General features: G+C 43.9%; 2 protein-coding genes across 2 annotated transcripts in view; one reads left to right on the top strand and one right to left on the bottom strand.

Annotated features, from left to right (window-relative positions):
* Positions 1 to 16453, bottom strand: part of LOC125692881 (uncharacterized) — a 209582-nt gene that overhangs the window by 93314 nt on the left and 99815 nt on the right. The window lies entirely within an intron of this gene.
* The window catches only part of TCERG1L (transcription elongation regulator 1 like), a 63324-nt gene that overhangs the window by 45341 nt on the left and 1530 nt on the right, over positions 1 to 16453 (top strand). The window contains exons 9-12 of the mRNA XM_048944005.1: positions 4370 to 4439; positions 7891 to 8026; positions 12498 to 12587; positions 15823 to 15941. Coding sequence (XP_048799962.1) covers positions 4370 to 4439; positions 7891 to 8026; positions 12498 to 12587; positions 15823 to 15941 — 415 coding nt within the window. The remainder of the gene's footprint in view (positions 1 to 4369; positions 4440 to 7890; positions 8027 to 12497; positions 12588 to 15822; positions 15942 to 16453) is intronic.

The raw sequence follows: 16453 nt of genomic DNA, 5'->3' as shown, positions 1-16453 counted from the left end.
CTTGGAAGACAGTATGTTTTATTACTGTTATTTCCAAGATGTACATTATGAACGCATTACCAGTGCATTATTTAGCTATTGCACAGGAGCAGATACTCCAAAGTTAATGATTATTCAACCAAGTTGTAGAGGGGGAAAAACTCCCAATAGTAAATCTCTAATGGCTACTAAAAGGTTTGATGGAAACATAGGTGCTTCAGTCTCAACATAGATCTACCAGTCCCCTTTTAAGTACTGTACTGTTGAAGGGGAAATTTGTGGTGCTAACACACACCATGCTGGTCTGCAGTAAAACGTGCTAAGTGGTTCAAACTACAGCCTAAAGGAACAGCCTGAGCTGTTGGCAAGCTAAGAGTTGTTCTTCCACAACATGGCCAGTTTGCAGAGGAAGCTCCTTCATCCCCATGCCCCTTTGTTTTTTCCATCTATTTACTCCACTCTCTGTTGCCTTGTTGCCCAGTCCAGATATTGTTCCCACCTATGAGCAATCCAGCAATACCCAGTACCTGTACTTGCCCATGTTCTGGTGGCCCCACCTTTTTCCACCACGTAGTTCTCCAGTTGTTGGCTCCCTTTGCACTGTTACTGGGGCAGTTCCATTCAGTTTTAGTGCTTCCTCTATTCCCTGAAGCTTCATGTTGGCTTTCATAACTGGACTGTGCCAGTAAGGTCTGCTATTGTGGTAGTACATCCAACCATTGGAAGTACTGCTGGTCCTGGTCAGTGCTGGTGGACCTGTAAACCTCGTGCTTTATAGCAGGTTCACTGGAGAACCTCCTTCAGCTGACTGGTGGTGAGGTTTAGAAATAGAGAGGGGGGGAAATGAGACTTCCATCATTCCTTTAGAACATAATTACTGTAACTAAAAATCAAATAGCACTACGTGCCTTAAGAAATGACCCATCTTGTGCAGTCACACTGCTGGGAGCAATAGCACAGGCATTGATCCAGAGGCAGGGTTTCCAGTTAAATACTGTGGCACGAGTTGTGAGTGTGTGAGTGATAACAACTATTTATGTCATCATTATTAGCAGAAGGTTACTGAAGAAATACCACAGAGAGTGGTTTTCTATTCCTGTACTCCTTAAAATATAACATCATTACGTTTTTTTCAATACTAATTTAAATTGTCAGAGGCTTGAAATTTGCATCATTTTTTTTTTTCTGTATGATTTCAATAACTTCAGCTCCACGTCTAGTAATTCCAATGCGTATCTGCTGAACTTCATTCTTCAAGAGAAAAGTAGAACATATGCTTTTCATTACTGGATATATTGAAGGAGTGATTAAGTGCTGATGAGAGAGTGCAGTAGCCAAAGACAAAAGCAAAGGTCATTGTTCATGGTCTCTAATGAATTACTGAGAAGAATCTAAAGGCACTGCTGATAGGTGCTGCTTCACTCCCATCCTTTATCATCTATATATTCCACCAGGATTTGATTCATGCACCAGTTTCTTTATGACCATGGTTTTCATTGCTGCTAATAGTCTTCATCTTCCTTAATATAACTGGGACTCGTGGTTGCTCAGTATTTGAGGCAATCAGGTTATAATTAGTACATATTAGCTGCCAAGGTGGAAGAAATTATTTGTTACCATTTCTCTTAGCTAGTAATCTGATTAAATAAATAGCACAAATGAGCTGTGTGTTTGCAACAATGGCTGCCAAATGGATTTAGCTCAGTTGCCGCTGCTGTGTTTTAATTAGAGTTTTGAAATCAAAGTCACGAATAAGTTAACAGGCATAATTATTCACGGGGCATTATAGGTTATCTGCACATCATTCCACTGAAAGATCAAGTGCATTTGTAATTCAAGCATAAATGAAACGTTGCTCACTTGCTCATGGTGCTGCCTCCACGCGGTGCTGATTTTGGTAGAGCTGTGAGGCAGACCCACCCTTGGTCCCAGCATCCCCCAGCCCATCCCAGCGGCTCAGTACGGTCTGAGCCCTCCAGCCATCCACTCCATCACAATTACCAACATTTCCACCCATGTATTACAAATGACCAAATGCAGAGGAAGCCCAGAAGTGAGAGTGGCAGGGAGCAGTCGGTGCCAGTTCTTTAAAGGAAGATCCAGTTCTCCAAACCCAGGGGTGAGGTTTGGAACATGGGCCCACGAGTGCAGTATTCATCATCAATCCTGAAGGGGGGTGTGGGCAAGGCAAGGTGGTGGGAGTAGATAGGAAAGCAGAAAAAAGACTGAAGTTGAAAAAGGGTATTTTCTTGGCAATTTTTTGCAAATTGACTGCCTGGGTATGCCGGTCAGGAGGTCTTGCTTATTTCAGACGGGGAAAAGAAAATTGGCATTTTAATTACAGAAATTTGCATGTTGATTCATACTCGGTCTGATAGCTATTCACAATTAGGGATGAGTTGGTCTACTCTTTTCCCACAGAAGCTGTTTAACAATTCATTGTAGCGTTCAGACAAAACTAGGCAGCCTGCTCCTTATACAGAACCATAGAATGGCCTGGGTTGCAAAGGAGCACAGTGCTCATCCATTTCCAACCCCCTGCTGTGTTCAGGTCACCAACCAGCAGCCCAGGCTGCCCAGAGCCACATCCAGCCTGGTCTTGAATGCCTGCAGGGATGGAGCATCCACAGCCTCCTTGGGCAACCTGTTCCAGTGCCTCACCACCCTTTGGGTGAAAAACTTCCTCTTAATAGCTATCAGCATTGCTCAGCTCCCTCTTACATGCCATCTATACATGCTGGGGCTCTGCTGAACCACAGATCAGGTTTCTGTGTGTTGCCAATGGATTGGCAGCGCTTTGACACACCTGCCAAATAGTGATGTTTTCTTTTCGTTCTGGAAAGTGAACCAAAATTCATTACATGGCTGGGATTAGTTGAATGATTTAATTAATCGGCACTAAGCCTGGTAGACCATCAGACTGTGGCGGTGCTCCGCTTCGTGATTTCATGGAGAGATTACTGTCAAGTAATATTCTTCCTCAGTGCTTTAAGTTAATTACTTGAGGTTGTGCTCGGTTGCCTGTCTCCCTCTCTGAGGTTGCAGCTGGCCTTAGCAGCGCGCTGTGATGCAGCACATTGCTGAGTGAAGGTACAGACACCATTTGTCATCTTTCACTGCTTTCCATTGCACTGAGGTGTTCAGTGATGCTGCTGACACTGTTCTTGTTCCATTTATTGGAGGCAGTCAGTGGTGCAAGAGGAGCAGGGAGGGTTTGGTGTCCCCGCTGTATGTGGGCTCTCACTGTTTGCTGGGAGAACTTGAGGTAGGTCAGGAATAGGCAGATAGGAATGTGGGCAGGTTGTACCAAGTCCCTTTTATCTGAAAGTTAGGTGGTCGTTGAAAGTTGGGTTTTATAGATGTAAGAGCAGCTGAGCTGTTTCACAAAAAGGAATGATCCAGCCTGCTTTTCAGAGGGCTATGGTAGATCTTTTCTGAAGATGGCTACACATGGAGTTCAGCCTCAGTATTCTTGTGGGCTTCATGGGATCATTTTTCATCATCGGAGGGTTTTTCTCTTGTGCTGTGGAAACCATGGCCTGGAAGGATAAGAGCTGTGATTGGTGCAGAACCGAGCGCTTTCTGCATCTTCCATCATCTCTGGGAGCAACACCAAGTGCTCTCTTCTTTTGTGTCATCGCCTTCTGAATTCATTAAAGCTGAGATCTCTTCAGCTTCTATAGCTTTATGGTATTGCTATTGAACTGCATTCCTCCATCCAAGTCTGTGGATTGCTTTTCTTGTTCCTTTTTACTTTGAATTGGATGTCTTGAAGAATTCAGCAAGAAAAGGTAACAGTTGCATGGAATTTGAATATATTTAAAATATGATTAAATTGATATACGTATTCTTAATGCTTCCATCTAGTGAGGAGTGCTGAGATTAAGCTCTCATTTTAGAAAACCATTCACTTTGTGTTATTCTCATAGCTACTAAATATCAGAAGCATTTGTTGCTTGCTGTGTGTCTGCTCCTGATGTTCTGCCTCCAGTCCTCGTAGGCTGCAGCGTTACAGCATCTGTCTCATTCTTCCTTCTGCAGTGATGTAACGCGTGCTGTGTGCAATTGAGATAAATAGTAACGTTTGCTGAAAGCCCTAATACACTAATATACCACTAATTTCCCTCCAGCAGGGAAAGAGAGTGAAGAACAAGATTCTTACACTGAAGCTTGAAATGTCCCTATTTCTATTAGCTTCGGTGATATAAAGATTGGACTTGGACAAAATTAGGAACTTGTAATTAGCTGATAAGTTTCAAGTACTCTGTGCAGAGAGGAGAGCAGTAAGTAGCTGAGTTGGAGCAAAGAGAGAGGGATTGAAAGTTTCTTTGTGGAATTGTCTGCCCATTTATCTAATTCAAACCTAACTGCTCTGTTTGTTTCTTTTTAGCAGATAAAAATGTGAGCTCTTGTTCAGGAGATGAAAACGATGATCTTAGCATCAAAATTAAGAGAAATAAGTAAGTCCTAATGTTTATTTACCTGTATTTAATGTTGGGAATCTAAACTATGGTACTGATTAATGCAAAGAAAATAGAAGATAACAGTATTCTCTTTTATGTTGAATGGTTGCTCCTCAGTAGAGTTTCTATAGATTTATATTATTATGTAGAAAAAAATCAGATCCTTTGAGTTCAACGCTCAAAGAATCTAAGGACTTAACACGTAAGATTGAAAGTATATATTAATACTTAGTATGTAGTAAAGATGTACTCTTAGTATTTATTTTGGATTTGTAAGCTTAATGTAAAATTGATGTTCAGTATAAAAGTATACTTAAGCTGCAACCCCCTGCCACAGCAGGGCCACCAACCTCCCCATTTCACAGCAGCCCAGGCTGCCCAGGGCCCCATCCAACCTGGCCTTGAACACCTCCAGGGATGGACGGAGCATCACAGCCTCTCTGGGCAGCTGTTCCAGCACCTCACCACTCTCATAGCAAAGAACTTCTCCTTGACATCCAACCTCAATCTTCCTTTCCTCAACTCAGAACTGTTTCCCCTTGTCCTGCTGTTATCTCCCCTTTCAAAGAGTCGACTCCCCTCCTGTTTGCAGGCTCCCTTTAGATACTGGAATGCTGCAATGAGGTCACCCCGCAGCCTTCTCTTCTCCAAGCTGAACAAGCCCAGCTTCCTCCCACAGCCTGTCTTTGTAGGGCTTTTTCCATTCTGTTGTATGTTGCCAGAATTTGTTTTCTTATTTTTCATTTCCATCAGGATATCCCCCTCCAGAAAATTATGTCACATGGGTCCAGCTGGGCAATGTCAGTCCAGCGCAGTGCCTGTGGACCAACACTGTGATCCTGCACAGGGTCTGATGTATGGCATGATCATCATTTAGCAAGTGTTGGATGCTGGGAACTCTGTCATTAGTCCTGTCTTCATTTAACTTCTAGAATAAATCCCTAGACTAGCAGGAACAAGTTCACATTTGTTGTACTTGGGCAATTAGTCCCATGAAAGTCAAGGGCATTAGTCATAAAACAAACAAGCAGGATTTGGCTTGACAGCACAGCAGACTCTAAGACTTCGTCGTGATGATCCCAATTCCTCAGAAGTTTGACCTGTCACCGAAGAGCCCTGGAGTGTTTATTTTTCTGTCAGCAGAGCGTATATCCCCCAACCGCCCCATGATTTCTGCAGCTGCTTTGAATTTTAAATTCTCTTTTATAACATGTAAAGATTTCCTGACATCTTGCTTTGTGCCCTGAAACAATGGCAGAATGCAGAGGTTTGTGGATGGAGCTTTAGATACTGATCTTTTGCTAAAGAAGCATGGCCTCAATGCTTGTTTAAATGTATGAATATTAAGCTGCAGCTAATAGTCCTTGACATGTAAAATACTTGAGGATTTTCATTTCAGACTAGAATGTAGTTGTCCTGTTATCTTTTTCAATAGTGGGACTGAGACATCCCACAGCAGAGGGTGGATAGCACCAGTAACCCATGCCTGAAGTATTCCCATTGCAGCTGTAGTTCTGCGCTCCCACGCTGCCTCCCTGCTTCCATGTGCATTTCCATGTTGATGCTGAACAGCCTGAAAAATGTTTATGTACAGGCACATTATTCACTTCTCTTTGCAATATTAGTGGTTTGATTTTTTTGATTAAATATGACTAAAATGGGGTTATGTGCTTTCATGTTTTGTTTTAGAACACGCAGCAGTTCCTATGCTGTTTTAATTATGCTCCCTCTCTGGAAGTTGTTGCCTTGGTATATGATAGGATGCTCTGACACACAATAAATCATCTGCTCTAGAGAGAGCACCGTGCTGATGATAAGAAGCGATTGCATCAAAGTTCCAGCGCAGTGCATCGTAATTCAGCCAGAGGGGTCATCACACAGCTGTGTGGTAGAGCCTTCTGACTCTATTACTTCTGTCAGTTGTCGTTTCTGATGTTCGCAGTGATGTCTGTCTTCACGTTGATGTATTACACATACATCAGTAAGAACAGAACTGCTTCCACAGCCAGTGGGGGATCCAGCCCAAAGCTGGCTGCGGATCGGAGCGAGACCCTCTGCTCTCATGGATTTTGCACAAGCCTGGTGCCGGCTCTGAGCACCTGATGAGCTGTGGGTGTCCCTGCTCACTGCAGGGAATGGCACCAGGTAGCCTTTAGAGGACCTTTCCAACCTGAACTGCTCTATGATTCTGCAGTTATTTGCTGAAGAAAATTATATTGTTTATTGTAATCTCTGGCGTGAGACAAAAGCAAGTCAGGGTAATGTTCAGCATCATTTTCAATTTCCTGAGAAAGACTGAAGGAGAGAAAGGCTCTTGTGATATGAGCTGATTGAGCAGTGTGCTGCATTTCTGCAGTTTCAGCTGGAAGAAGCTCTCTGCTCATCGTAGAAATTGGATTGGGCCTTTCATGGATCATGTTACAGGAAAACATTTGCTGTTGCAATACGAAATTCACTGTCATTCTGCAAAGGAAAACAATCTGATATCTTTGAAATCGCTAGTAATATAACATTTTAGGGTAAATGTAAGTGTAATGTGATTATTTGTAGAGAGAAGATAGTGTACTAGAACTCGTGTTACATACCGATGTAATCCATTTGCTTGGAAATAAGAAAGAGTTTTCACATAGAAATTCCAAACCTAAGTATTGAACAAAACTGTACAGTAAATTGCATCATTAGCAAATGCAGTCATGCCTAATAGGATGCTAAAAATCAAAGCAGCTCACTACCATCATCCATGCATGTACATTGTGATCGTTCCCAGATTCTTGGTCTCCCCAGAAAGCACCTTCATGTTTTATTGTGTCCACTCTGCTGAAGACATTGAGAAGAAGTAGGAAGGACCCAGAGCAGGAGTCTGAGTTCTGGCTTGAAACTAAAAGAGGGAAGATTTATCTTAGATGGCAGGGAGGATTTCTTTCCCTAGAGGAACTGAAGTGCTGGCACTGCCTGGAGCTGTGCTGTCCCAGCCCTGGAGATGCCCCAGGCCATGGCTGGGTCCTGGGAGCCTGAGCTGGAGAGCACCCAGCTGGTGGTAATGGTGGGACTTCGGGGGTTTTGGTGTCCCTGCCAACCCAAGCATGCACTCCATGACTCTGTGATTCTATGAGCTCTTCACTGAGGATGCTCAAGGCATGCCATGACACATGAGGGACCTCCAAAAACAACATTTGCCAGAGTACGGTGAGAATGCAGTGTTAATGGTCTCTAGCTCTGATAGAATTATGTAAGCAGTGATCTGGTGGAAAAAAACTTTTGTTCCAGTGACTGCACCAATGATGTAGGATTACAGCTGAGGAGAGCATCACCCTCACACTGCAGCAGCAGGGCCAGTGGTGCTCTAGCACGTTTGTACATGGGATGGATTGCCAGGCTGTGAAAAGGGTTAAAAGTGCCCTCCCAAGGCTACAACTGCTGAACTGTTCTCTGTCTTGCCTTGTTAAAGAACAGAAGATTGCCAGGTCGTTGACGAGGGAAAGGCAGGCACAGAGGAGAGGAATGGGAAACCAGCAGCAGCGGAGGTCACACCGCCCCTCGAGGAGCGCATCACTCATTTCCGAGATATGCTTCTGGAGAGAGGGGTAAGGAATACATCCTTGGGTCAGCATACCTCCTTGGTGAGGGGAGAGCATTATGTCTGGCCAGTGCAGGAATCATGGTGAGATTATGGCTTGGCATTCCAAGGAGGAATTATGGAGAGGGTGCTTTCTATTCACTGGGTAGCTTCTGTGTTTCTTTACTTTGGCTTTTCCCCAGTGCCATCCAGTGAAGTGTGGCCATTCAGAACTGAAAGCCCTTTGCTGGTGCAGCTGCAAGGAAGTCCTTATGTGTGCACCCAAAGGTGACTGCTCCTTCCGCTGGGACCCGTGGCTCAGCACTGTGCTGAGCAATGTGCTGGGAGCCCCAGCAACCCTGCACAACCCCAGGGCTGTGTTGTGTGATGGACAAAGGATGGAAGATGGGTTGAGTGTCACCTGGCAGGCAGCACCAGGGTCGTGTCCATCCTGCTAGGACATTAATGGGCATTTTGGAGGCTCGGAAGAGAAAACCTGTTTGTGTCTCTGGCCTTCCGTGGCTGTTCTTGAACCTGCTGGGAAGACCGTGTGGTCCCAGGACCATTTCCCTTGGCCATTTCTCTTACTATTTTCCCAGGGTCTGAGCAAGGTTATGAGCAGCTAGATGGAGCATAAACTCAATTTACAGATAGAGTCCATCAGCACTGTAAGCCTCATGACCAAAAGAGAAATACGAGTCACAGATCACAGTAACAGCATCCTGTTACCGGTTTTGTAAAGAGCTTCACCCTGACTTTTATTTTCTGCCATAGCACTCATAAACCTGCATCCAACTGCCCCTCCAAAGGTTACCATCAACAATACAGCTGCTTTTAAATATAAAATCGCCAGTGCAAAATTTTTGTCTCCCAGTGCCCCTTCACTTTCAAGGAAGCAGGAACGGATTTAATAAAGGTAGTACACTTCAGCCCTATGCCTGCAAATGGAAATGTGTGTGTAGTGCAGTTGTGCGTGCAGATTCTATAACTTCCTCCAACACTCTTCAAATACACATTGCATAGAAGCTTATGTAACTTCTGCGAAGAAAAAAGAATCACAAGTGTGTGCTGTTAGCCCATAAAGCTGTAGAAGTTATCACTGTTAGTCAGCAGACTTCACAGGTTCAGAAGTTCAGCAGTAAATTACCTCCACACCATTCACACTTTTATTCATGCATTTTGTTATTTATGCTTAAAAACCACAGAAACGCCATAAAGGAATGCAGCTTGAAGGCTCCCGCTGACATACTTTAAGTCAGGGTACCATAAGTCAAAATTTAGAGGTATTGGGATTATTCGGTAACAGGATTCAAGCGTTTCCAGTTTAAGACTCTGCCTCGCTCATCAAAATAAGAACTGCAGTGAATTTGCTGTTTATTTTTGCTATTATTTACAAATATGTACGTAATAGGATTCTTTGCTTTTACCCAGAGTCTTTCGAGGTGGTCTGACAAGGCGCTGGGTGGGATCAGCTGGCATCTCCCGCAGTGACTGAGGCCACTCTTCTTTGAGCCTGGTTGCTGGAATGGCTGCCTGCTGCCATTTCCTTGTCATGTTGGTTTTTCTTGAGAAGGCTCTTGGCAGCATTACAAAGAGCTTGAACTAGATGGAGTTTTTCAGCGTTGTTATGAATCCTCACACTTAAAATGTTTCAGTAAAAGAATATTGCTTGTAAAATTAAAAATAAGATGTGATTTTGGCGCAGTGCTGATGCGAGCTGGCAGCTCTATTCCCAAGTCTATGGCAAGTTTTCCCATGTAAAAATGCAATCTCTGATGCAGTCCTTGTGGAAGTTCTGCAGTTTCCACAAAGTCCTGAGGACAAATTGCAGCCTCTGCAGACAGCCATGGGGTTCGCATGACCAAGTTAAATAACCTTGCTGGGTTGGATGTGGCTATGGGCAGCCTGGTCATCCTTTTCAACTCAGGCCATTCTATGATCTTCCCCTTTCTGGGAAAGACTTCTGTTTTCTAGGATGTCTGTGCAATAAAACTGTAAAAGGATATGAATTCAAAACGCTGTTGCCACCCAGATTTTGCTTCCTTAATATGAGTAAGCGTAAAAGTGAGGGCCTTTAACCTCTGCCATCCTGCATCAAAGTAATTCTCAATCTCAGCACATGGCACAGAACAACAGGAAAACAGACTGCATTGTTTTTATTGTTGTTTCTCTGCAGCCTGTTTTTCTTCCCATTTTTCAGACAGAACCCAGACTGCAACTGGAAGGACCATTAACCCCTTCCAATGTGAGTTGGGGTGGGGGCTGGCAGGCAGGGCTGTGCCACTTGGTGTGTGTCTGCTGTGGGCATCACTCTGCTTGGGTCAGCGTCTGCCTCAGGCTGGGAAGCCTTTGTTGATGAAGATAAATGCACCTGCTGGAAATAGCAAGCACTTCACTTTTCTCTTCTTATCAATCTTTTCATCAAAGCCAAACTCTCAATGTGCTACCGTAGCTGGGCTTCCAAAGAGAAGGAAAAAATAAAACCGGCTATTCAGATAGGTATCCTTTCACTTCTAAATATACTTCTCCAACTCAGTACATTGCATTTTCATGAGATTTTTCACTGCACTCTGAACTCAGATTAAAAAGCAGGAGATCTGAACTGGGAAACAGAGGGAAGCTCAGTTCTCCTTTGCTCTCTTTCTGGGCTGGTATCGGGCTGCAGAGGTCCTTCTGTATTCTGGGAAGAACTGCAACCCCACCACGCCATGATGTGTTCCTGGATGAGGGAGAAGGACAATGCAGCACTTGTGGGGAGGTGGGTCAGAATGTGAACATATGTCTGCAGAGCTCCAAAATGAACAGTGTGTGTACCTACAGGTAAATTGCAAACGTCTGCAACCAGCAGTTCTTTCAGGGGTGTGCCTGCAGTTTGTGAAAGCCAACGGTTACTGAAGGAACAGCCATAAAAGGAACGATTAAATTACACATTTGCCTGAGTTTAACTAGCACTGATTTTAAACTAGTTAAACTGAGTTTAACTAGGCTGATTTGGCCTTTGTACTGGGAGCAGAGGGGATGTCCAGGAGCAACATTCCTGAGAGGAATTGCTCCCTCTGACCTCTCTAAAGCAGCAGAAAATGCTTGCCTCAAGCTGCAGCTGTGGGCATGGGGGCTGCGTCACAAGAAGATGACATTTGGAGCAGGCTTTGCCAGACCTGCAGTGCGTGGGGAGGGTCTGGTTTCAGCCTAACTCAACCTCACGACTTAAGGAAGAACATCTGTGCCACTGGTGGTTTTTCAGCACATGGTAGCTGTGTAATGCCCTCACCCTAATTAAAATGGAATGTGGGGTGCACATTCCTACTCTCCTTATTTTGCCCTGCAGATACCAGCTGCAGTGATGCACCACCTGCACAAATCTTCCTGGCTAAGGTCTGTAGCTCCCCCTCTCTGGCCCCAGGCACTTGTTCCCATGGCAGCTTCCAGTGGACCTTCTCCAAGCAGTGCTGTGCCCCTTGCCTCAGCAGCCAGCCCCAACCCCAGCCCCAGCCCATCTCCGACCCCAGCACCAGCGCTTGCTGCTCCACTTCAACCTACTTGGCATCACGAAAGCCTTTGTGTCTGATTGTTAATTAGACTACTTTAATTATACTCCACATACTTAATTTTTTTTTCTTCGTAAATTTACTCTTCTTTGCAATTAGATGGAGTGATTGGAGTATTTTATCTTATGAAGGAGTTTTCTGTAGCAAACTAATGAACAGTGATTTTGTCTGAGATACCAGGATCAGGCTGGGGATCTCTGCCTCACACTTTTTATGGAACATCATTCCATAAAACTCCCAGGGCTGATGAGTGCCATGGCCCTGCTCAGTTTGGGGTGGTCCTTGCAGCTCACCACCTTGAGGGGCTTCCTCAGAACTTGGAATAACTTCTGTGAGTGTGGCATTGTCATTTTGCATTGCAGAGGGTCTATAAATGATGCAGTGATCTTGGGTGCATAGCCAGGGTACCACTGCTGAGGGCTGAATTCAGTAGAAAGAGGTGGAAGCCTCAGAATGCAGATGGTGACACCTACCCCCTTGGATGAAAGTGGTAAATTTGATGAGATAATGTGATATTTTGATGTATATCACTGTTAGCTCTTCAGTACGTGTGTGCATTGACAGCTTCATTTGGGTGAGTAGTTAAATTTTGCAAGAGAGGGGAGCTAAAGCTGATGTACCTAATTAAATGGAAATTGATGCTTGTGTCTTAAAAAGCGGGTAATGAAATGGGCATTTCCCTTTCTGCTGCAGATTCTTTCCATCAAAAAAAGTAGAATTAGTGTTTTCCAGATACTCACTGAGATGTCCTAGGGCAAATCAATACTAATGGCATGGGTGCAACCAGATCATTGCCAGAAACAGATTGAAATGCAACTTCTAACTGCTCTGAGGCATCTTGAGAGGGTTCATTAACTTTCTGAACTACACTTTCGTCTCACCTTGGAACATTTCCTTGTTTTCAATCCTTACTAAAATTCTTTATTGCAACTGTGTTTGTATACTTCACAGGTTTCAGCGTTTTCAACATGGGAAAAAGAGTTACACAAAATAGTGTTTGACCCACGATACCTTCTACTAAATTCGGAGGAACGTAAGCAGGTGAGCATCATCCTGGTGTAGCTTCTGGCTGGTGGCAAACATTTCCCAAATTAACTGTAAGAAACAAGTAATTGTCTTGGTAGGATAAAAGGAGCTGCATACAATTGACATTTCTTTTTGGAGTTTGCCATTGTGGCTTTTGACACAGGCTGTGCTCCCAGAGAGGTGTTGCCACCCTTTGGAAAGCAAATGGCAACAAGTCAGTCAGCCCATAGAGAAGAGCTGCAGCCTCTTAGGTTGTAGGAATGAGTTCCACTGGTGTCTGGGGCTCGGCTCTAGGAAGGCTGATGGCCACAAGCTAATGTTTGCTCTCTGATTCCTGCTGCATATTGTGGGGAGGGTACTTTCTTTTTATTACTTAGGAAAATTTTCTATGAATTTGGCACTATTTATAGCTATATTTTGCAGTAACTAAGTAGATGGGGCACATTGGCTGTGCTTGTACCTGTTTGAATGGGCAAGCGACAGGGGTCAGAGGGCAGGGGACAGGGGGCAGAGATTATTCTGCCCTGTTTACTTGGGCATTAGCTATCAGAAAGGAACTAAAAGGACTCCAGGGCTGTAGATTAGACTAAAAAAATTAGGAGAGATGCAGGGATGTGGCAGGGAAGGGGAACTCTTTTACGCTATGGTCATTCATTTTCCTCACCAGTTCTTTGTCATCCTGGAAAAGAAAGAATTTTAAATGTGGAATGATCTGTTTTTGAAATAACATGATGAATAATGTTCTTCTTATGTCTTTTCCATTGCACTGGGGCTCCTATTGTCTTGTGGTTTCTCCAGAGAGCCTGCTGCAGTTATTTGCTGAGGGCCTGGGCACATACATCTTCATTTACTGCCTTTCCAATATTTTCTTTCCTGAAAAAAAAAAGAAGTGAAATAAAATAATAATGAAATACGGGAATGAAAATGTGAGCAAAACCGCTAGAGTGGAAAATACTGCTAAAAAGAGGCTAAGCAAAGAGCCTTCATCTTATTTCAGGGAATCAGCAAGGACAAAACCTAGACCTCGATCAGTCGATCGAGATACATTCTTCTTCTACTTTATCAGCCACAGAGATGATGTAATAAAAATACATGATGAACACACATTATGTGATATGGAGCTTTGCTTGAAGCACCATGGACTCGTCTGCAAGGTGCAGTCAGTGCTGGCAGAGGGGCTGAGTGCTGGTGCTGGCTGTGAGCAAGCTGGGCTGCCAGCTGTGGAGGAAGAGGATAAGCATTGAGTGTGCTTCGACTAGCCATGGCCCAGGAGAATTCAGCTCAGGAGGATGTGCCATGTATTTAATCTATTTTCGCTACTAAACTTGAAGTTAAGAGTTCTAGACGTTCCCCGTGAGTGCTTCCCTTTAATTAGACCTCTTTTTCCTCTGGGAAGTGGTTGAAGAAGAAAGGTAGGCTTGGGCAAGGCTAGATGCCTGATTTAATGAAATACTTACTGAAGTACAGCCTAAATCAGTAGAAGACATCATTTACATACATGGAAACGTTTATAGTGCAGATGCTGCCTGTGGCCCACATAGCGAGCATCTTGAGTGCTTTGTAAGTTACAGCAATGAGTTAATACCAGAGGTGCTTAGGGATGAAAGCTGGCTCAGAGAAGGGTGAGGAGTGAGGAGTGAGTGTGTGCCAGAGCACAGCTGGCCCAGCCCAACCCTCTGCTGTCTGCCATCAGCAGGGCAGGGGCAGCAAGATGCAGGGGCAGAGCAGGGCTTGGGGGGGGTTTCCTCCTGCCATGGGCTGCCGTGCCCTTGCACAGCCTGAGGAGCATAATGATCTGCTATTGATATTTGTTAAGCACTGGAATAGGCTCCCCAGGGAGGTGGCTGAGTCACTGTCCCTGGATGTGTTTAAAAACCATTCGGATGTGGTGCTCAGGGACATGATTTAGAGGAAGGCTGTTAGAGTTAGGGTAGGATGGTTAGGTTGTGGTTGGACTTGATGGGCTTTAAGGTCTTTTCCAACCTGAGCAATTCTATGATTCTGTGATTTACAATAGATTGATCCACTTGCTGACTGATACTCTCTGAAGGGTTACAAGCATTGAAGGATGCTGCTGTGTTTAAGTATAGGGACAGTGAAGGGTAAAGAGGCAACTCTATTAGGTAATGAGCTAGCACTTAGCTTTGATTTATTACCATTGTAATATCTTTGCTGATAATGGAAAGGCAAGCAGTAACAGTTCTCATGTTTTCTTTATTTCCTTTTCCTGCCTTCTCTCATATTCAGATAATGCAGTTGGATACGATATTATATATTTAGATTTCCTGTGTTGTCACTTCTTGCATGGCCATTGCTGATGTTTATTTTCCAGTGCCATTTCTTCTCCTTGCAACATACCATACCAAATGTGTTTTGCAGTTCAGATGCTTACACTGGCCTGAAATGTAGATTTGCACCTGTGCATCCCCCCTGGCTGATGAGAAAGCAACCTGGTAGTAACCACAGTAATCGTCTGTGATGTGTATAATCTGTGGTGGAAAGAGATGGATGGTGACTACGGAAAGCCAATAGCATTCTGCAGAGCAGCTCAGTGTGCAACATTCTGTAGAGCACAAGGCCAGCAGGATTGGAGTTTTGGTACTTAAAGATGTGATTAAAGGAGGTGGCTGAGATTTTAGACATAGAGCCTTTCCAAGATGCCCATAATCCACTGCTGAGCACCGCGATGCGTGTTTAGCTGCCAGATGCTGTTGGAGGAAGGTTGTTAGATCTTTCAATAATGTTCAAACTTTTGGGTCCATGTGTGCAGAGAGCCATGGGTAAACTCATGGCTTTTGGCAGCTGAACTGAAAGATCTTTGGGCTTTTTTTGGGGTAACCTGCAAAATATCGATAGTTAGCAGATAGACATTTTCAGGAATGAGAGCAAGCTGGGAAAGATGTGAGGTTTAAACTAAGTATGTGCAAAGTACAGATACAAGGTGGAAACAAAAAATAATGCTATAGGAAGAAAAATGTGAGCATGACACTGAAGTAAGGAAGCCTTGATTTGTGTTTTACTGAATGATTAAGTGAAGTATTATCTGTGCAATCATTGCCTTTCTCCAGTTGTGTGTTTCCTGACCGCATGTGCTCAGCGTTCCTTGAAACAGATTCAGCTGCATTTCAGTCAGTAAATACTGGGGGCAGATAGGAGTTGTGGTTCTTGGGATCGACAGGCCGTCAGTGAAGCATGAATGCCACAAAGCCTTTATTAGTAAATACTATATCATTTTTCCTTGTTTTGAAAGATATTTGAACAGTTTGTCAAGACCAGGATAAGAGAAGAGTACAAAGAAAAGAAGAACAAATTGCTGTTAGCCAAAGAAGAATTTAAAAAGCTCCTCGAAGAATCCAAGCTGTCACCAAGGTATGGCATTGCTGTATGAAGATTTGTTAAGATAAAATTTCTAATTTAGTCTGTGCTTATCAGTCCTGGAACGCTGTAGAACAGAATGCACTCTTCATGGCAAGGTTTTACATCTATTGTTACAATGCTGTGCTGACATATCTTTACTAACATTTTGTAGCACTTAGTCTACTTCACTGCGAATATTACTGAGAATGAGAACATATTTTTTCTCTCTGTTCCTTTTCTTTTTTCTCTCTTTCACTTTGAATGTGTAATATTTTGCATAACACGTGTATTTTATGTGCATATATATGGTAGGATTATGTGGCACAGGTGTTCTCCCTCCTGATTATACGCTCCTTTCAAATATTGGAATGCCACAATGAGGTCTCCCTGGAGCCTTCTCTTCTCCAAGCTGAACAACCCCAGTTCTCTCAACCGTTCTTCATAGGAGAGGTGCTCCAGCCCTCTGACCATCTTACTGGTCCTCCTCTGGACCTGCACCAAGCTCTCCATGGAAACTCACCTTG

This window comes from Lagopus muta, chromosome 5 (genome assembly GCF_023343835.1).
Source record: "Lagopus muta isolate bLagMut1 chromosome 5, bLagMut1 primary, whole genome shotgun sequence".
In the NCBI taxonomy this organism is placed as follows: Eukaryota; Metazoa; Chordata; class Aves; order Galliformes; family Phasianidae; genus Lagopus; species Lagopus muta.
This window is presented reverse-complemented; position numbering and strand designations above follow the sequence as displayed.